Source organism: Arctopsyche grandis, chromosome 4 (assembly GCF_051622035.1).
Source record: "Arctopsyche grandis isolate Sample6627 chromosome 4, ASM5162203v2, whole genome shotgun sequence".
In the NCBI taxonomy this organism is placed as follows: domain Eukaryota; kingdom Metazoa; phylum Arthropoda; class Insecta; order Trichoptera; family Hydropsychidae; genus Arctopsyche; species Arctopsyche grandis.
In genome coordinates, this window is record NC_135358.1 from 9,937,354 (window position 1) to 9,958,450 (window position 21,097).

Below are 21,097 nucleotides of genomic sequence, written 5' to 3' on the forward strand. Positions count from 1 at the left end.
AAACATTTATAATTACGCAGTCTTTTCTGCAATGTAGCAAAAAGTATAAATACACAAAATCGTCACTTTAACACTTCACTTATTCATAAGATATTATCACACTTATAAGAGAATTTACTAAACAAAAATAAATGATAGTACAGTAAAATACTGTGAAAATTTAGCAAAATTTGACGTAACTCAACTCATTCAATAACAGAACAGAAGCCAATGAAAACAATAAAAATTGGTTTATCATATTATTAATTTAGTCTTTGGTACTAATTGATGAATGAAACTATTTACTGCCAACTTTGGTTGCTGTCATTTTGATCATCATCAGATAATGTGACTAATTCCAAAAGACCATCGTTATGATCCTTCACTGAATGCATATCGTGTGAAGATTTGCGCTTAGCACGTTTTGCTTGCCACAATTCTTCATCAGCTGGTGTTCTCTCTTTTCTAAATTCATATACCAATGGAAATATGCGTTCAATAGCAGTCTGTACATCCCCTACGCTCCTGGCTGAAAATTACAATACGAATTAAGACACCTTATTAAAACTAAAAGTAGTTTTGCTCGAGTATTTGTGTCATTAGATAAAAATAACTATAGCACAATATAACCTCTATAATAAAACCACTTACCAGTCACGGTTACACTACCAGTTGAAAATATTTTTAATGTAGCTTTGGGATTCGTTAATCTATAAGTAACTCCAGGATGTAATTCTGGTTCATAGCTGAAAGCAATAATTAAAATTAGGCTAAACATTTCAACACATCTGTACGTGCAAAAGCTATGAACAAAATATAGCTTTGAATGCTCAAATGAACTTTACAATTTAATTAAATAATAATTAATAGTGTGCAACTCACTCTGCTTCTCTATGTTTTTGAGAAAATGCAGTAATTTTAATCGCAAATGGCATAGTGCATGTTCCCAAAACATTAACCACTCGGAAATTGTGAAATTTAGCTTTGAATCCAAGTTTTTGGAGACATCTTGCATAACGTCTAGCAGCGATTTTCGCTTGAACCTCGCTGGTGGCTCCGGTGCACGTGATGCGTCCCGATGACCAGATGGACGCAGTCGTGTAAGGCCGCCGTAGTTTCATTGTGACCATTCCATTCTCTCGCCTAAACTCGACATTCACTCCTGTGAGTGCTATCTGCCTTAAATTTAAATGACACCGTACACTGAAACTACAGACTACATTATTGATTATAATGTCTATTTCCGGAGCTTCTTCAGTCTCTTCAGAATTTGTTACTGTTTGGCAGTCAATAACCGCCTCATTAGGCTGGTCTCCCATTTCATGGTTGGTTCTATCACTAATTGGCATTTGATGCGAGTGTACAATGCCGGGATTACTACTCAAATTATTAATTCCATTCTCTTGAATTACTGTAGCCATAACAAGGCACCAGAAAACCTATAAAGAAAATTTCATTCTATGAATAAATTTTGTCAAATTATCAATAATGATTCATCAGTGGAATGCTTATGAGTAAATCTTTTTTTTTTTTTTTTTTTGTATAAATAAGTATATTAAATAAAATATTATAACATTAATTTTTAATATGAAAATGCTGTGTCATTTCTCACCAAATGCAGTAGAGTGCATATTTAGTTTTAGGATAAATATTGATTTTTAATAATTTTCAATTTTTTTTTGTATAGAAACTGTGAAGACTTGTAGATCAAGGTGAAAATATTTAAGAATAACTTATTATGAAAAAAACGTGCTAATATACATATATTTATTAAAACAATTTTGACTGAAATCAGCTGATAGCAAAATGTTTGCATCATTTATAACACGGCGAAAACTTCTTACCCAAAGAACAAAGGCAAATCAGTTCAACATAATACAATACAAATAGAAAAATCAATAATGAACAATAGATAATCCTCCATTTTTCGGTTTTGCGAGATTTCGTCCAATCAATGATGCAACGATTCCTATAAAAGTATTATAAATAAATCGATAACTGTAAAAATATACATCATTCAATTCGCCGAAAGAATTGTAAAAATCACGGTTAGAATCGTCTTTTATGTAAAAAAAAATCAATTTTCAAGCAAAATTTCATTCAACTCCGGTTGTCGATTTTTATCAGTCGGTGAGCTTTGTCTAAATACGCGATTCAAACCGTGTTCTTCATCCTACTGCGAACTTCAATGAAACGAGGTGTAGATGTGCGAATTGAACTCTATGTCTGTATTAAGAATAGAGGTCAGTTTTAAATAAGAATGAAAAAGACTAAGAGGTACCAAGGTTTTGGGTGGACGAATGCATCGAAAATCAATCGATCAAGGGCTAGAAATATTTTCGTAGGGAAGAGGAGCCAGTCGACGAGCGAGGTAGGCGATGATCAATAGGACGGTTTGATGAGCTGATGCGTCAGGAGTAGGAGAGCTAAAGGTGTGCGAGGAGAGGGAGAGGGAGAGGGAGACGAGCGGGTGGGTGGGCGTGCAGCATCCGATTGTAGATGTGCGCACAAATCGGAAATCGTAAATCGGCGATGGACGTTCGCAATTCCCCGTTCGATGTTCGATGTTTGATGTTCGATGTTCGCAGTTCGGCGCTCGCCAGTGGTTTGCTAGTGATTCGGCGGTCGCACCAGAAAAGACATGAGGGTGTCGGGTGGGGAGACGGGAAGACGGGGAGGCGGGGGGGAGGGAGGGCGAACTCACCCGGCAGTCGGGGGGCGGAGCGGCGAAGGGGCTCCTCAGCCTCGGAGGCGCCGAGGGGAGCTGCGGGGAGAGCGGCGAGTGCGGGGGCGGCGCGCGAGCAGCAGGCGCGGCTGAGCCCCGCGCGGCTGGCGGCCATATCCCACCCACACTTACCAACCACCCGGCTCGACACCCACCTCTACCAACGCAACGCCGCTGTCTGTTTCAGCGCTTGATTCCGGCTTTGTCTCGAAACATGATGCGGTCTTCTTTCATCTTCGCCTCCACTCTATATGCAAATTGTATTGTTAGACAGGGAAGGTATGTTGACCGTATCCCGGTCTAACGAAACACGTGTTGTGTAGTTTGAAAGAGGATCGTTTATTTTTGTTCAATTTGGTATTGTTACGTACGCCGCGGATTAAGCGAATAGAATCCCAGAGACTGTGTGACCGAACCTATGGGACAGGATTATCTGTAACGGATATCTGTTAACGGATTAACTAAATGCATACCGTGAGACCGGTGTAAGTGGTTTTAGGGATTAGCGACAAGCTAAGTGCATGAAAGCTAAACAATGATTGCACTTCTCATACCGTGGGAAAACATATCCGAATACGTGACTATACAGTAGGTAAACAGATTAGACGTCCTGAGAGATCTACCCCTTATAAGGCGGTACGTAGGCGATATCATGTCATTCTGGACGGAGCATTGGCAATGCGTGTATCTCCTTAATCATCAATAAATGCTGTGATACGACTGTTGGCCTTTTACTTGGATCCTCCACCCACCCCTACGCAACAGTATTGTTACGTACGCCGTGGATTGAGCGAATTGTACTTAGACCAACGGATATCTGTTATCGGATTAACTAAATGCATGCACTTACTTCCAATGATTATATCTGGACTCTAAGTGCATTTAGGCTAAACAATTGTGGCGGCTCGCTTATACGACATGGTCGAGTTTGGTTGCCTTCCTGCGAGTGGGGACCAACCCGGCTGGGTTCGGAGAGCTACTACTCACTCTGTCTTCAGCTGTCATATAATAAACACGTGCATTAACATGCCAGTCGTCTCATTCGTTCATCCCCCATAGTATTTTTTTTCTTTTCTTTGTGTAAAATGGTATTTTTTTTTGTCCGTATAAATAAATAAATATACACAATCATTTTAATGTAATGCGAATTCATACAAACATTCACAGTGACTTATATGGAAAAAAAATTGTAACATTTTATAATCAAATTGGTGACCTCAAGACGCTAAATAACTTGAGATTAGCAAAGATTAGGGAATTAGAAGAATTAGGGAAGGATATGTCAATTTTTTACTGGAACCGTTTTAATGAAAATCAATAAAAATTGGCAAACTCTAATAAGAAACGATCGACCTGGGGTCACAAACCAAAGTCTGGCCAGCAGCAGGTCTCTAGTGAGACTCGAACCCGTGACCACTCTGCTCAAAAGCATAGTATGCTAGCCACTAGTCCACGCCGCTAGTTTGTGTATACAGTTTATTTGTTGTGCTGTGTCGTTGTAATCGTGTTGACGTGATCTTTGTACATAGTTGCGTTTCACCAAACGTCCATTTTTGTGCGATTTTTGAAAGCCCGCAACGTTCTAATTACCCAAAAAAATATATTGTAGTAATGTAGTACAACGATCCTGAATCTATCTCGATGATCTCATCTACTCCATAATACACAAGTCATACCATTTCATCATCGCGTTTCTGTACAAGCATGCAGAGCAAACCTTACCCGAAAGATTTCCATTCACATCGAGGGCAAAAACAAAAACAAACGAGGGTAAAGATAAAGAAGAAGAAAAAGATTTTTCGCATTGATTCCGCTCCATGACAAAAATGTCGATGCGGTGCAAACGATCGACAAGCGCCAGACAGGCTGAACCACAGATTAACGACACGTGTACCTTATGCGTGCGCACTGCTCCCGAAATACCTACCCTGTATACGTTCTGTGCTTCTGATACTTTAGTTCCAAATTTTTCCTTATTAAACTCGCCAGAAAGATCCAACTCAATTTTAATAATTACCATTTTAATAATTGCATCTGTGCACATCGAAGAGGTTACTCGTCATCTGATGTGCAATATATCATTCGTGAAGTCGAGAATTGCGTTTAAAGCATCCATCCAGTTAATCTGTGGTTCAGTCTGTCTGGCGCTTGTCGATCGTTTGCACCAACCCCAAAAATGTATGCCATTTTGTAAATGTGATATTCATCGCTACACGGCCAGCTTGAACAGCAGGCATCAATTACTTTATTTATAGTATAACAAAAATTAAATTAATATACTTTGTGAGGACATTGCGACATTTTTTTAATTTGTGTGAACTTTGCATATTGGCACCACTCATATGTTGGTGCCAATATGCAGAAAGTCAGCCAATATGTTGGTAGGTTCCACGTTTTTACCTTTCCGTCATTCAACAATGTTCCAATAGTAATCCTACACTCATATTATTATATTCCGTTCATATTTAATTATAAATAATTTTTCATTCAAGAATGAACCTCCAATCCTCCACTAAGCTAAATGAGAGCATCCAAATTATGTTCATTAAAATACGTTTATTCTATTTTTAGAATGGGGCAGAGTTTTGGGATTTTGTTTAAAGGTGGCGCACAATCTAGGGACGTCACCGAACGAACCTATAAACGACGAAAGATCAGTATAAATATCGAGTTTACAAATAGAGGCGTCGAGCTGGCTGTGCAGGCACAAATAAATGGCGTGCGGTGTGTGCGTGTGCATGCGTGTGGGTGTGGGTGTTGTGTCGCAGGGCAGCCGCGCGTGGCGTCCGTGTAGTGAAGTGTCGGGATTGGTGGTTGGTGGTTGTTGGTTGGCTGGTTTACCGGTGGTGTAGCCGTTGTCGCGGTGATTCCGGTCTGCGGTGGCCCCCGAAAGCGCCTCCGCCCCCGTCCCCCCGCCCCGCTCCCGCGAAATGGGGCGCGTCAGGTCAGTGCTTCCACCCTTTCTACTTCTATCTCACTGCATACTGCGTACTGCGAGTCTGCGAGGCCGCATTTCATCGATTAGTATGAACGCCGCTCGCCGCTCGCCTCTCGCCTCTAACCACTCCTTACCACACATTATTTACATTATTCGCTCGATTGCGTGATCGCTTTCGTTCGTTGATGCTTTTCAAATTCCAAATACTCGTTCGAAAATTAAAACAAAAGACTCGCGAATCATCCGAAGCGACTTTTGATCAAACATCTTGAATGTCGTGCATTAGCCGCCGTATGCTTTCCTAAAAATAAAGATGTGTGAAATTTTCAAATAATTCACAAAAATGCTTTTCATTTTATATATGTATTTACGTGTATAGCTTAAAATATGTCGCTCGGGTTTTTTTTTTTTTTATTTCCAATTATGTGTACCTTTTTATTAAATGATTTATTTATAGATATTATTATTTAACAATTTACACAGCTGACACTCTTCTACCATTCATACTGCTGTCTATATATGGAAGACTTGCATCAGAAGGAAAAAATATGGTTTCAATTCAGAAACACAACATATCCATATTTGGATGTAATTTTATCCAAAGAAACTTATTCACATATGCTATTTTTTTTTCGGTTTTTTTTCTTCATATATTACAATAGCAAATCCAATTAATCGCCCTCATAATTTTTTCCAAAAAAAAAAAAACCATTTCAATTTGTTATTCATGTATGTATAATAGTTACTCATCGGTATATATATATATATATATATATATATATATATATATATATATATGGTAATAAATTAAATTTTATCACAAAATTTATTTTGTGAAATAACTACAACCCCGTTTTAATTTACAGATTTGAATTATGAACCCTTTTTATTTTTAACTTAATTAACTTAGTGCCTTATAGTACATAACAATACTCTTCTTAAAAGTTATTTTGATTTCCATTTTAAAATTAATTGTAGATTTTTCATCGATAAATGCCCCGATGCGGCGCATCTTTTGCTTACCGGGTAAAGCCCTGATTATACTAATACTAGTGTTGCACCCGATGAAATATCATCTCATGGGTGTTGTATATTAAGTTATTAAATAATAAAAAATCAAAAGAAGTGTGTCGGTCCTGTGTTCGATCCGCACACGGTCGAATTTTTTTTCAAATACCTTTTAAATATATTTATATTTAATTGTTGAAAATGCCCGAAATGAAAAAAATTTAATATGGGTACTTATTGATTATCTGATTGCGCACCTGAGCATCGAGTATACACATTAACCGGCAACATAGCTCAGTGGTTAGCGTGTAGTGCTTTCTACTGAGGGGTCTTGGGTTCAATTCCTGGCTCGGTGTTGCTGGTTAGATCTTGGCTGTATGTGACTCCAGGTCAAAGTTTTCCAATTTTTCTGATCTTACAGTTAAAACGGTTCCACCATATTGGCAACCTATTCCCGTGCTTGGATGCTCCCGTATAACCAGTAAGTAGCAAAAATCGCATTAGTCACCTTACACGATCAATATTATTGACGATACCTTATCATATTGACAATAATGTTGACCATGTATGGTGAAGATATTGATGGTTTTATGCATTTAAAAGCTCACATGGTCAAAAATACTGTAATTTTTTTGGTGTAATACCTATTATTAATCGTTTCAACTCTCGATATTGATGAAATTATGTGATTGTCTGGATATTTTGAAATCACACGAAGGGGATACCTGTCATTAATGCTAATGGCATGCATTAATGACAGTGTAAGGTCCGATAAACAGAGATAGAGGTAAATGCGTCAATAATATTGAATGTGTATATAGAAACTTTATTATGAAAATGAAAGTTTAAAATACATGTACAAGCAGTACCTATGTAGTTATATTATTGTCTATTTACACATTTTCTCATGTATCACAATCGGAGTTACATTTGAAACATCAGAATCAATTTTGGATTTTTCTGAGTCGTTGAAATCTGAATTCGTCAGATTTTTAATTTAATTTAATTGATAGAAAGGCTTAGGAATTATGTTTAATTTTCAAAATCTATTACTTTGTGATAAAAAAGCGGACTTATAGGGGGGGGGGGGAGGGGGGTATTACACTTTCAATCCAGATCGTAATTCTAGCATCGGGGATTTCAAAACAACCCCAATTCGCTACTGATTATCACGATACTGACAGATTATTCGATTTTTGTAAAGGTGTGTTTAGACTATGTAATATATCTTGCAACAATATAAAATAAACAAAACAAGTCTATTAATGAATGTATTTTTCCAAAACTATGTAGTTCCATTTTCTTCATTGTTAAAATGTAATGCTCACAATCTAAATGCCAAGCTACAATCGAAAATACTCAGCAGTTGGAGATTTCCATCGAGAAATTCTGCTATGGTTATAAATACAGAAATTCCATAAACATTGACATGTTCAATTCATTTTTTTTTTCAATGCTACCTGGAAAGGCTTCGCGGGTAGTATTCTTGTTTATTTTTTACATACTCATAAAAGGACGCCTATCGGCGTATTTCAGACTCATGGACTTGGTCAGCACTCAAAGGGTTAACATCTTTATATATGTAGTATATTTTGTGATATTTATCGACTTTGATTCTAAAAAAATTATATATGTTACATTTTTATATAAGAATAGATAAAAGTTTAATTAAATCTATAACGTGTTATGTTTAGTCCTTAAAGTTAATTGTATTGTATTAAATAACTTGATTCACATTACAATGTTGGTGTGATCAATTAGTATGTTTGTTTATCATACTACAAAATATGTGATTGTTCTGATTTTTATTAATTTTTTATTTCAGAGATCGAGATAGGGACAGGGATCGTGATCGCGACCGCAGCAGAAGTAGGAGTAGGAGTCGAAGAAGAAGCAGAGATCGTGGTTGGGGTGGAGGCGGAGGAGGAGGAGGCGGAGGCGGAGGCGGAGGTGGCGGTGGAGGTGGAGGCGGAGGAGGCGGCGGTGGTGGTGGTAGAAGAAGTAACCCTGGTGCAAATTTAAGAAAGCCTAAGTGGGATCTCAATCGTTTAGAACCTTTCAAAAAAGAATTTTACGTGCCTCATCGTAATATTGTAAACCGAACGCCGTCAGAAATTGAATTGTGGAGGAAGGAAAACGATATTACCCTAAAAGGAAAAGAAGTGCCAGCTCCTGTATATTCTTTCGACGAGGCTGGTTTTCCTGAATATGTAATGGATGAAATCGATAAAATGGGATTTAAAGCGCCCACACCGATACAGGCACAAGGTTGGCCCATTGCACTGAGCGGTCACGACATGGTAGGAATAGCCTCAACCGGATCGGGGAAAACTCTCTCATATATCCTTCCTGCGATAGTTCACATAAATCATCAACATAGACTACAACGGGGCGACGGTCCTATAGCCCTAGTGCTGGCGCCGACTCGAGAATTAGCCCAACAGATACAAGAAGTCGCCGATAAATTTGGTAATACGTCTAAAATTCGCAACACTTGCATATTCGGAGGCGCTCCTAAAGGTCCTCAAGCCTCCGATTTGACGACCGGTGTCGAGATCGTAATCGCGACTCCGGGACGTCTGTTAGATTTCTTAGAAAGCGGTCGTACGAATTTGAAGCGCTGTACTTATCTCGTGCTGGACGAAGCCGATAGAATGTTAGATATGGGCTTTGAGCCGCAGATCCGTAAAATTATTGAACAAATACGACCCGATCGGCAAACTTTGATGTGGTCCGCCACGTGGCCTAGAGAAGTTATGAATTTGGCAGCTGAATTCTTAAAGGATTACCAACAAATTAACGTAGGATCTCTCCAACTAGCCGCTAATCACAACATCCTTCAAATTATTGACGTTTGTATGGAATACGAAAAAGAAACTAAATTGAGTACACTATTGAAGGAAATAATGGCAGAGAAGGAAAATAAAACAATTATCTTCATAGAAACTAAAAGACGAGTAGATGACATCACGAGAAAAATGAAAAGAGATGGGTGAGCCCCTCTGAAATTATTACACATTTTTGCTTCTATAGCGCTGCTACTTTATACACGTATACTTAATTTGTGAATGTTTTAGATGGCCTGCAGTTTGTATTCATGGTGATAAATCACAAAACGAACGTGATTGGGTTTTACAAGGTATGTACTTAATTATAGTTTGTCCGCTGTAGGAAGACATTCAGGTAACACGTACATGCTGTCCATTACAACCCCTATCAATAGCATTTTGATTTAGTGTCGCGTTGCATTTTCGTTAAACAATACAACATTGTAAGTACGTCTATAGAATTTAATCTCTTGAGAGTTCTTGTGTTCATTATAAATACTAGCATATTTCTGATAATATCTTCAATTGAAAAAAAAAGACAAGTTATTAATGGACAGTGCTGTGATTTTTTTATTAAACTGCGTGAGTATTTCGAAAACGAGAGAGATAAAATCTCATTCAATGAAGGTCGTGAGGAATGATTTAGATATCTATTTGATACTATTTGTCATACAAAATGTAGATGGACAGCAAAATTTACAGTGATATTTTTGAAAACTTTAAATTAAATTATATCTATTAGTAATATTGTATAGTTGACTCGTATTTTAGAGTCCGCGTATTTTTCACAAACTAACGGAAAAAATAGTAGGTTTTGTAAACTAAACATAGCTCCTAGACCTTTCTATCAATTTAATTGAAAATTTGTAATACAACTTCTTTATAGTTGTCGTTGACTGTATGAATTATTAGATCAGAATTTCTTAAACTTTGGTGATTGCTGTATTTAATTTTGTATAAAATTTATATATGTACATATCAATATATTTTCACATAATAAATTTATATATCTTACGTATCATTTTGTGTGCTTATGGGAACTGGATATGAAAATATCGGTAGTGGATATCGTGTGTGTGGACGGCGACAATGAAGTTTGAAGGATTTAAAAACACACACTGTTTTGAATGGCGTTTTATTGAAAATACAGCGTATAAGTTTATTGATATGAAATAAATAAATAGTAAAAATAAATTCGTTTTTATGTTCTTACAATGTTACATTGCATTTCACGAATGGGGACAGTACGTACCATTTACCTAAATCTCTTCCAACAGCGGACGAAATTTCTTGGTTGTTTTAAATTGAACAATCCGATATAGTGTTGTTTTTTCTTTTTCGACAGATTTTAGAACAGGAAAAGCTCCAATTCTCGTTGCAACTGATGTTGCCGCCAGAGGTCTTGGTAAGTATTTTTAATTTTTTACATTATGTTATTATGTTTTAAAACTTTAATTGCGTTTTGAGTATCAATGTTTTATATTTTTTTTCTTATTTTAATCTAATAAATAATCTTAAATAATTTAATTTTTTTTAATATCTAATTATTATTTCATTTTATATGTAATTTGATTTATTTTACATTAAAACAAGAGAAAATTCTATCAATTAATTTAATTCATCAATTTGTTGAACTCTTTCCGAAATTTTAAAACTCAATCATTCTTTTGCAACATTGCATATACAATACAATGTACATATACATATATCACAATTGTTTTCAAAATAAGTTTTTTTAATTAATTATAATTGAATAGTAACCGATGTAGTTATATTCTTAAATTGGAATTAAACTAAATGACAATTTTCTCTTATTTTATTAAAATATGTTTTATTCTATCAAATAGTCTTATATTTCTAAATGAAGATCTACATGATGAAGCTCACAACGTGGCGATTTCTTTTGCAGAGGCACAAAGCACACTGTATCACTTGTGCCTCTCGTGAGAGATATTGTGGCCCCCTAACGGGAGCCCCCCACCGTGGCACCTGGCCTACCACTCCTCCTGTGTTAGTGCAGCAGAGTAGCATTGGCAAGTGCATGGGTGCCTTATCGTTGCACCTCCGTACTGTCTTTGCGCCAAAGCCCTGTCCTGCACTGCACGCGAGTGGGGCCGCCACACTTCACTATCTGTTGTAGACACAGTAAGACCTGATATTTCGACTTCATTTACTGACATTAGGCCTTCTAAGAAACAGGGTTTTTTATTTACAAATGTGAATTTTATGCAAAATTCTGTGAACATGTGGGGGTATGCAAGACCATCAAATCATTCTATATTAAAAAAAAAAAAATCGTTTTATTTAACATCAGTCTCATGTGTATGATTGATTGATTGTATGTATGTATGTATGCATGTGTATGTGTTTTGAGGGGTAATATGTATATCTACAGAGAGTGTTAAATGTTTTATCCCGAGACAGCGTCCACCCTTAATTTTTAATATTTCTTAAACCCAAATACATATTAACCCATTTATACCTATTATATTCCATTCAAAATAAGTCATTATCGATTCATGTGTTTGTTGTTACATTTTCTGATGTGAACACGAGTGTAATGGGAATAATGGGTCACTTATGTTGTTAAACTATATCTCAATACATATTGCAATTAAATCATCATTTTAGCATTAATTTTAGACCCACCAAACCAAAAGTTTCCACAATATTTATCCTGAAACACTCTCCAGTCTCATGTCAGTACAGTTGATCTTAAAGTTTTGTTTCATTTTTCGTTTCAATATAATGTTTTCTGTATTGGAGATTCTTTCGGGAGATATCATAACAGACATTTTAATCTAGGAATGATAATTTTATATTTAATGCTACGAATGAACCTTATTATGCTGCATTTATTTGATCTTCAATAAATTCGTGTAGCGCAAAAAACTTGACTTTGGCCAGCCAAATATTTTATTTTGAAAGAATTTGATTAATTTTCTTGTCTAGTTAAAGTATTCTACATTTTTTGTATACTTACAGAATTAACAAGTATTAATACATCAAAATTTTGTACAACTTATATGTTACAGTCCGAGTGTACATTTTGGTCGTTAATGAACATACAAGTTTGTTCATATGTTACAGTGAAAGTATATTTCAAGTGAAAATATATTTTCACTAGTAAAAATATATTTTCACCAATTCAAGCAGTGAAAATGTATCCAACAATGAGTTCACGACGTTTAACTCTATAAATTTAACCCTAACAACCCAATCTTAAATGAATAAGGCCAACCCTTACTTAACCTAACCTGTCTTAACTCTTAAATAATACCAACCCTTAACAATCTAATCTTAAATGAATAAAATCAACCCTGAAAATGTAACTTTGAAAGGTTATGATCTCACTAAAATATAATTTCACTGTGACACATACACAAACCAATTAAGCCAGTTATAGTGAACACAAATAAAATAACAAATTAACAAACCGACTGGTTTGTTTATGCACAAACCATTGGGCACAAGTTTAAGTACTGTCAATCGTTTGTCCCATCCTTATGTATTACCTTAGGTTGTAATATTATAAAAATAACGGTAATTATAGCAATGATGTATGTAATGTAGTTTCCATAGGACTTTTCTTTTAAATACTTGACGTTTTGAGATGAGATGGTTTTGACGGATAAAAGTTTCATAAGACGCCTGGTGAATCTATTTGAAGATGGCGCTTGACTGTTAACATTTAAACTAAAACTTGTAGTTCGTGTATGAACAAACTAGTATGTTCATGAACGAACACTTTGACTGTAACATACATACATGCCAATATTAATTTTTTAATGGATGTAGACCACTTTTATAATAAAATGCTGTTGCCATAATTTTGATATTAGGTCATGAGTATAAAAGAAGTATAAAACTAATTATTTCTTTATATAAACATAGTTTTAAACCGAAGATTTGTGATTTTATCTGAAGACTATTCTTTCGATAGTTTAAAATGTGTTTAAGTATGAAAGTGAATATAAATCTCAGCTTAAACCTGTGTTTATTAAAATAATATTTACATTAAAAATTCCCCATTGGTTTTGTTATAGATTGAAACTGCACAAAAATATTTTTCCCAAATTTGACATACATACATATATAAAAAAAACCCCAACAAAATCCGTGTTACAAATTTATGGAAATGAAACCCCCCCTCCCCCGAGTGTTCATTCATGTTTTTACTCAAACCCTACTGTTACAATAATTCAAATATTTGTTGAAATACACAAATTGTTGTTGTTTCCGTTGATCATTCGATGTAATTGAAACTCACATTTCAATAATATATGTATTTATTTACAATTATGACAAAAACTTATTTATGTTTACTGCAATATATATAAATGTATTGTGTTTTTTTTTTTTTTTATTATAAACGTATTACTCTGCTAAGGCAGACAGATTTAAGGTGTACTCTTGATTTTACATATATTTGATGATTCAAATTTCTTTGAATGTGAAAGCTAAGAATTAATGATTGTGAAATATTTTATGCATTCATTTAATGTTATTTTATTTTTAAGACTAAAGACCTTTATTTTACATGTTATTTATTTCCAATTTTAATTATTCAGTTTAATAATTTTAAGTCAATAATTCTAATTTCACTTTCATCGTTTATTTTAGGTTGCCCTAATTGTAATTATTTGTGGTTTTTGGTATACAGACAGTCTTGGGTTTTTATTCTATTCGGTATATACATATATAGTTTTTATGCATGTCTCGTATGCATCTAATGGCGAATATATATTTTTTTATTTCACTTTTGACTTACAATCTGTTAGAGATTAAGCCAAATGTAAAACTTTTTAATATTTGTTTTTATAAATTCAGTGAACTTCACCAAGGCTGTCTTTATGCTAAAAAAATTTCTTTACATTGAACGCCCCGAATATAAATTTTGAAAAATTAAAAATAAGTTTTGCCCTCATCTTTATCAATATGTTTTCTTTGCTTTTGAATGTGTGTGATTTGTTTTAAATTTTAAAATCAAAGTAAATTTTTTCAATTGACCGTTGAAATTTAATTGTATTATTGATGTAAAAATATTTTTTTATTTATTTATTACAGATGTAGATGATGTCAAATTTGTTATAAATTTTGACTATCCAAGTAACTCGGAAGATTATGTCCATCGAATAGGACGAACTGGTAGAAGGGATAAAACTGGAACAGCGTATACATTTTTCACTCCATCAAATTCAGCAAAAGCCGGAGATCTAGTAGCTGTCTTAAGGGAAGCAAAGCAAGTTGTGAATCCAAAACTACAGGATTTAGCGGAAAGAGGTGGCGGTGGTGGAAGACGTACGTCTATGTGTTTTAATACTTTGATTATTTATGAACTTTTTATGCGTTGGTTTTGTGACGTAACTTAATCGATTGCAGATAGAGGACGTGGCGGTAGAGGTCACAGGCGTGCAAGAGAACGCTCAAGATCACGCAGTCGGAGACGTTCACCTCGACGACGTTCCCGTTCACCCCGACGCTCGCGTACTCCCAGACGATCTCGGTCTCCACGACGATCGCGCTCACCAAGACGTTCACGATCTCCGCGACGTCGACGTCGATCTTCATCGCGCAGCTCTTCCAGTTCTCGTGAGACTCCCAGAGAAAGATCAGGCAAGTCAGAAGCAGTTACCACCAGTCATCAGAGCAAGCCACTGCTACCAACACCTGGGGGGGCGCTTTCGCCTAGCGCATCGTCTGCCGACACGGACCTTACCAAATCGAGTGCTCCTCATCCCCTTCAAGCGTTTCCCCAACTCTACAATATGCTTCAACAAACGCAACGTTGTATAGGGAGTTGTCAATCCCCCATATTGAATACAATATTGCCAAATGAAATTTCAAATAGTAGTGCAATTGTCCCGAATAAAAATCCTCCAATAAACAATGATAAATATATTCCGGAGATAGAAAAGAAACGTCCTCGTCCACTCTTGGAATGTCAGATCTCTAAGCCGTTAATTGAAAACCAATATCCTAAACCTCTAATGGAAATTGACTTCTCGAAATCAATACCAGATATGAAATATTCAAAGGGTACTTCACATCAGAACAATCATTTAGAATCGCCGGATTTAACACCGCATTCACATTCTACGCAGCCGCCACCTGTAAATGTTGTAAATAACCGGCCAAACGTTCAACCTATGAACATTCCACCCCCCGTGTTGAATCCACCTCATACCAATTTCATCCCCAACGGTAATACATTTCTACCAATGCCACCGTTCTATCCACCGGATCCGCATTTCACTGAACATAATTCGAATACTCCAAACCTTGGATTCCTTGGTTTTCCTATTTTCCCATCCCAAACGAATGGTAATGGTCCAATGCAGATGAGCTGGGCTGCGCCGCCGCCTCCCCCACCACCGCCTGAAGGCGGTACACCACAAGGCCCGCATTCGGGGGTCGTACCACCCCCTGCCTCCTACGGGCGGTCCAACTTTCGTCAAGGACGCCGCTAGGATTCTAGACATGAGGTTTGTTCTATCATACATGAGCATTTTTGGCCTGCAATGTCACAGCTTTTGTGAACTGAGCTATATATAACAGGCACCGGGCTTTTTGGAAAATTGATATCTTGTTTACTACATTTTGTAAATAACCTTAAAACAGGTAAAATTTCACAGTGAAAGTTGAGGTTTCACGTTTTCCAATTCACGTTTTAATGTTGGAACACTATTTTATTGTTTCAGGTAATGGATACCTTGTGGGAAATTCGTATTGGAGTGCTAGGAGATAAGTCACGAATAGTGAATGTAACTGCGTGGTATATTATAACCAGGAAGGAAGATGCTTTGTTACGGATTACATGTACATGTACTAAGGAGTTTTTTTTATGTGGAAGGCGACTAATTTTAGATGTGCAATTTCTAACAAACCAATACAGTTTAATACATACTAAATAATGCATCGCTTCTTGTATTTCATTGACTAGTTAGTTCTCATATTGATTTTACTCAATTTTTTTTATCCACAGAAAGCTTAGCAAAGGAATAGCTGCCCAAAAATATTCTTCAATTTAATTTAACTTTTCCTGCATTTTTAAATTTGTTTTTGTTTTTTTTTTTTCTATACTTTCCATTATTACAGTTTATGAATAACTTAATGTAAGATAAACAGTTTTGTAGTCTTGTAAACATAATGGTTGATTAGATTGTAAATGTTAACATTCCGTAATAATCATAACTTCTGAATAAAAATACAAACACGATATTCATTAAATTACAGGTTGACTTTGTTTTTTTTTTCTTGTGAGAGTCTTATAATGCTGAGTATATTTGAGATTCCATAATTAATCAGTTAACATCATAATTAAAATCAAAATATTGATAAATCCAATGAAATTTGTATTTGATATCACCGTATATATGTGTGCATATATTTAAAAGCTTAAAAGATTAGTTCATTGGCCGAGTAATTTCCTAGTATGTGTACTGACTTTGATACCTGGTTGTGTGAGCTCTGTTTTGATGGAAATACTTTCGAAATATTTGTCAAGTGTTCAATTTAAATTGGTAATTAAATATAAACGGTCGTTTCTTTTTTTTTTTTTTTAAAGCCAATACAATTATTGGTTTAAAATGCATATTTTTTCCCGAGAGAAAATTTTCACAATCGTCACAGACCACATGCTTTCACGATAAAGTTGAATATTTTTCTACACATACTTTAAAAACAAAAAGATTTTTTTGTTATTGTGATATTAATAACCAAGTTCGATTTAGTCATATTTTCCACTATCTGTTTAAAACGTTAGTATCGTTTATTAACAACATTCTCATTAACTTTGACAATTGTAAGAAAAAATAATTTCTAGAATAAAACAATAAATTTATACCTATGTTTTATTTTCCCTTGTAAATTTTATTGTTTCAGTTTGATTTTCTACCACTGGGCTCGTTCAGTCCAGCAATTTGTTTTTTTCTAGCCTAGTTACTGAAATATTATATTTTTAGTGTCTATTAATACAGTAAATACACAGCTTGATATGACCGTTGGAATTTGGTTGCTTTCATGATTATTGAATTAGATTGATAATGTACATGTTTTATTTTTTTTATTATAACATTGATTTGTATTCAAATGAAGGTTTAACATTGATTCAGGTAATATAGTATTGTCCTCAATGGGTATTTTTTTTATTTTCCGATAAATGTTCATAAATAAGTTGTATGAATTCTGGAAAAACAAATAGAGAACATTAAAAAAATAACACACATTTCTTTCTAGTTCATGAAAACATGATCAGTGGTCGATTCTGAGTTCGAATCAGTCAAAATCTGGAGTTGGAATTTTCACATGATCACCAAACTTCATCTATTGTTACTGTTACGTAGGGGTGGGTGGAGGATCCAAGTAAAAGGCCAAAGTCGTGTCACAGCATTTATTAATGATTAACCTTTCCATCATGTATAGAAATGAGCGTCACAGCCCGATGGGGGGAACTAAGTGACCCCAAGAATTTTAAGTCCAAAGTTAGGTTGTTTGATACACAAATTTATTGTCAAGAGGTTTTAAATATATTGTAACTTCTTAAGGAGATACACGCACTGGCAGTGCTCCGTCCAGAATGTCTTGATATCGCCTAAGTACCGCCTTTATAACGGGTCGGTCGCTCCAGGCATCTTCAACGTCTGGTTTATTTGCCTATTGTTATGGTCACGTACTCGGATATGTATTCCCACGACATTCGGTACCACGGTATCGGTCACTTCTAAGAAGGGACCAATAACGGCCAACTCGGTGGCCATTGCTTAGCCTACATGCACTTATTAATGCTTGTAACCAATTATAACGGTCGCGCAGTGTCAGGGATGCGTCTCGCCCTAATCCGATTGCACTTAACCGGCGGCTGTTTTTAGTATACGTAACATTACTATGATAAAATAAAAATAAAACCCCCGAGGTACTGACTAAAACTATCGGTTGGCCAGTGCTTTCATTCGCCCGATCCTCATAATGTTTACATATTTCATGCAGTGGTATAATATTGGGAGAATCTTAAACATGAAGGTGGCTACACATGTAATTGCATGCTTCACAAGCATACATGATCAATCATTTTGTACAAGCATGCAGTGGCGTCGCTAGAGTTGGTGTTAAATGGTGTACAATGCGCTTTGGCTGCTCTTTATGGTTTTCAAGAGAAAAATGCGAAAGAAGAAACGTAGGATGTGGTGTAGACTGGTTTATATTAACTTGAGTGAATTTTAAAGGCAACAAATTAATGTTCATTATTTTAATCAACTTCGGTAAGTATATAAATCAGATTTGGCCAGTATTTTATTAACAAAATGGTCAGTATTATATTATAAAATTTCAGTATAAAAATCTGATGCATACATTCTCTAGAACAAATAGAAATGACTGTTGTCTATCAAGATCGTATCAACCTTGTGGTGATACCAACCAAAAAGTAATACTGGCCATTTGTTAAAATAAAATTTATCATTTACATTAATACTGATCTTTCGTATTTAAATACTTACCAGTAAAATAGAAACCAATTTAAAACTAACACAAGCTTTACATAAAGCTTTACATACAAGCATTCCATCACGCTTGCGCAAACATTTTATGTACAAGAATGCAGATGAAAATTCGGTTCGATGATTACTGGTCACAAAGTCACTAAAATCTCTAACGGAACATCTGGCAGCCGAAAAGTCCATCATGCCAACGAGAACTTGAGTGCCAAATATTGCGTATTCGCGATTTTAATGGCAAAAATTTTCTGTGACCACCGCAATGTGACTAATAATCCAATTACCGAAAATTCAAAGCTTTAAGCCACTTGTACGATCAAAATGCTATATCATGTATGCATGCTTGTCAAGTCTGTATCTTGAATTTCCATCTGCATGCTCGTGTAAGTGAATATTATTCGTAATGATGATATTTATTACTAGTGTTGTGTCCGATGAAATATCATCGAATAGGTTATGGCATATTAACGTATGACGTATTTTCTGTTGAGAGCCCGCCACGCTGAAAATTTTTCCAACTAGAATTATTTAGAAGTCCGATATAAAAATTGTAGCTGATCCAAAAAAAAACCCTAGAACTACTGCCGAGGATTTTGAGTTTTGTAAAGTTGTGTTTAAACTCTATATCTTGCAACAATATAAAATAAACAAAATAAGTATTAATGAATGTAGTTTTCCAAAACTAGTTCCATCTTCTTCATGGTTGTTAAAATGTAATGCTCACACTCTAAATGCCAAGCCACAACCTAAAATACTCAGCAGTTAGGGATTTCCATCGCGTAATTCTGCTATGGTTATAAATTCAGAAATTCCGGTGTAAACGAATCTTTATAAATGTGACAAACGAATGACACGGATTAAGGTATGTTCATACTTAACAGGACTGCACGGCTTCAGCACTGCATGACTCCGTTTAAAAGATGTCATTTTATTACATTTCTATTCAGATCTACCTACACGTCGCGGTCACGTCACGCTTACATCACTTTGGCCGAGTGCAAGGCAAAATCGGCTTACTTATACATTAGAGGCCATGACGATACGGCGCAATATTGCTTACGCCGTATTGTCGAGTACTTACAATATGAATGCATACACGTGCATTCGTAGCTACGCGTCAGAATACAAGTCAGCAAAAATGTTTCGGCGTTTATCGAACGAAAAATTATGTATAATCACGTTTTTGTTGGAAGAAGAAGCTCAAGAAGGCAATAATAAAGCACGGAGGCGTTTTGATGTGCATCCCATGTTAAAAAATAGAAAAACCGAAGGAGAGTTTTGGACACTGTATAAGGAGCTTGTGGATGTGGACAAATTTTTTTTAAATATTTCCGTAAAAAAATTAAATTTTTTTTAAATATTTGCGCCAAAACCATGTCGAAAGATTGAACAGCTGTCAACTGTCACTATCGATAATTGGTCCAAAACAGCAAAGCGGCAGAATCATGGCACGTAATTCGCGTGTATATTTCCACGATGGCCAAAAAAACGGATACGATACGTTGACGGATGTTGCTGTAAGGTATGAACAGGAAATGTCGGGTACTGCTGTAAGCCTGCCGTGGCGTAAACGTGACGGTTGGTATGAATATACCCATACAAAATGTACCAAAGAATACTTTTCGTACGGCCGGATACCTGCTGAAGTCGGTACGTGCTGACTAAGTATGAACAGACCTTTATACGACCCATGTTCAATGCATTTTTTTTCAAAACTGCCTAGAAAGGCTTAGCGGGTAGTATTCTTGTTTACTTTGTATATGATCAAAATACAACGTTTTTCAGACCTATGGACTTGTTGGCAAAACGTCGATCAGCGTTGGTCAGCATTCAAAGGGTTAAGCTATTAATTAAAAAAAAAGAAAAGTGTAGGTTTTGTGTTCGATCCTCACGCGGTCGTATTTTTTTTTTAATATATTTAATTTAATATTTATATTTAATTGTTTAATATGAAAAACTACCTACCTACATATAAACAATATAAAACACCATTAGAGAAATTAATTAATTAAATACTTTTTCAATAGATGGCGCTAAATGCCCAGAGACTTATTTCCCTAGAGGAAACATTAATAACAAACAGTATATATAGGTGTTTTTCGTTCATCTGGTATTATATTCGTAC

General features: G+C 35.5%; 2 protein-coding genes across 4 annotated transcripts; one reads left to right on the top strand and one right to left on the bottom strand.

The window, feature by feature from the left end:
- Positions 1 to 225: 225 nt before the first annotated feature.
- Positions 226 to 2,959, bottom strand: LOC143911048 (TATA box-binding protein-like 1). The gene is made up of 4 exons (XM_077429767.1): positions 2,684 to 2,959; positions 862 to 1,418; positions 631 to 725; positions 226 to 508 (listed from the first exon to the last, which is right to left on the bottom strand). Exons 2-4 carry the CDS (start codon positions 1,398 to 1,400, stop codon positions 282 to 284), a joined length of 861 nt encoding a protein of 286 aa, XP_077285893.1. The 5' UTR covers positions 1,401 to 1,418; positions 2,684 to 2,959; the 3' UTR covers positions 226 to 281.
- A 2,471-nt stretch (positions 2,960 to 5,430) lies between these two features.
- LOC143911049 (uncharacterized) lies at positions 5,431 to 20,818 on the top strand. 3 transcript variants are annotated; one of them, XM_077429768.1, is made up of 7 exons: positions 5,431 to 5,648; positions 8,476 to 9,642; positions 9,728 to 9,789; positions 10,824 to 10,883; positions 14,546 to 14,779; positions 14,861 to 15,963; positions 16,180 to 20,818. In XM_077429768.1, the coding sequence occupies exons 1-6, from the start codon at positions 5,635 to 5,637 to the stop codon at positions 15,946 to 15,948; spliced, it is 2,625 nt and encodes an 874-aa protein (XP_077285894.1). In that variant the 5' UTR covers positions 5,431 to 5,634; the 3' UTR covers positions 15,949 to 15,963; positions 16,180 to 20,818. The 3 variants fall into 3 exon arrangements, with proteins under 3 accessions (XP_077285894.1, XP_077285895.1, XP_077285896.1); XM_077429769.1 differs by having other exon boundaries at positions 16,464 to 20,818; XM_077429770.1 differs by having other exon boundaries at positions 14,861 to 15,094.
- The last annotated feature ends 279 nt before the right edge of the window (positions 20,819 to 21,097 follow it).

Bases quoted from the DNA above. Each gene is read 5' to 3' on its own strand.
- LOC143911048 (XM_077429767.1), bottom strand. From the start codon at position 1,400: ATGGCTACAGTAATTCAAGAGAATGGAATTAATAATTTGAGTAGTAAT. The intron at 726-861 runs GTGAGTTGCACA...TATTGCTTTCAG, and splicing joins CAAAAACATAGAGAAGCAGA to CTATGAACCAGAATTACATC. The intron at 509-630 runs GTAAGTGGTTTT...TGTAATTTTCAG, and splicing joins TGGTAGTGTAACCGTGACTG to CCAGGAGCGTAGGGGATGTA.
- LOC143911049 (XM_077429768.1), top strand. The intron at 9,790-10,823 runs GTATGTACTTAA...CTTTTTCGACAG, and splicing joins ACGTGATTGGGTTTTACAAG to ATTTTAGAACAGGAAAAGCT. The intron at 10,884-14,545 runs GTAAGTATTTTT...TATTTATTACAG, and splicing joins TGTTGCCGCCAGAGGTCTTG to ATGTAGATGATGTCAAATTT.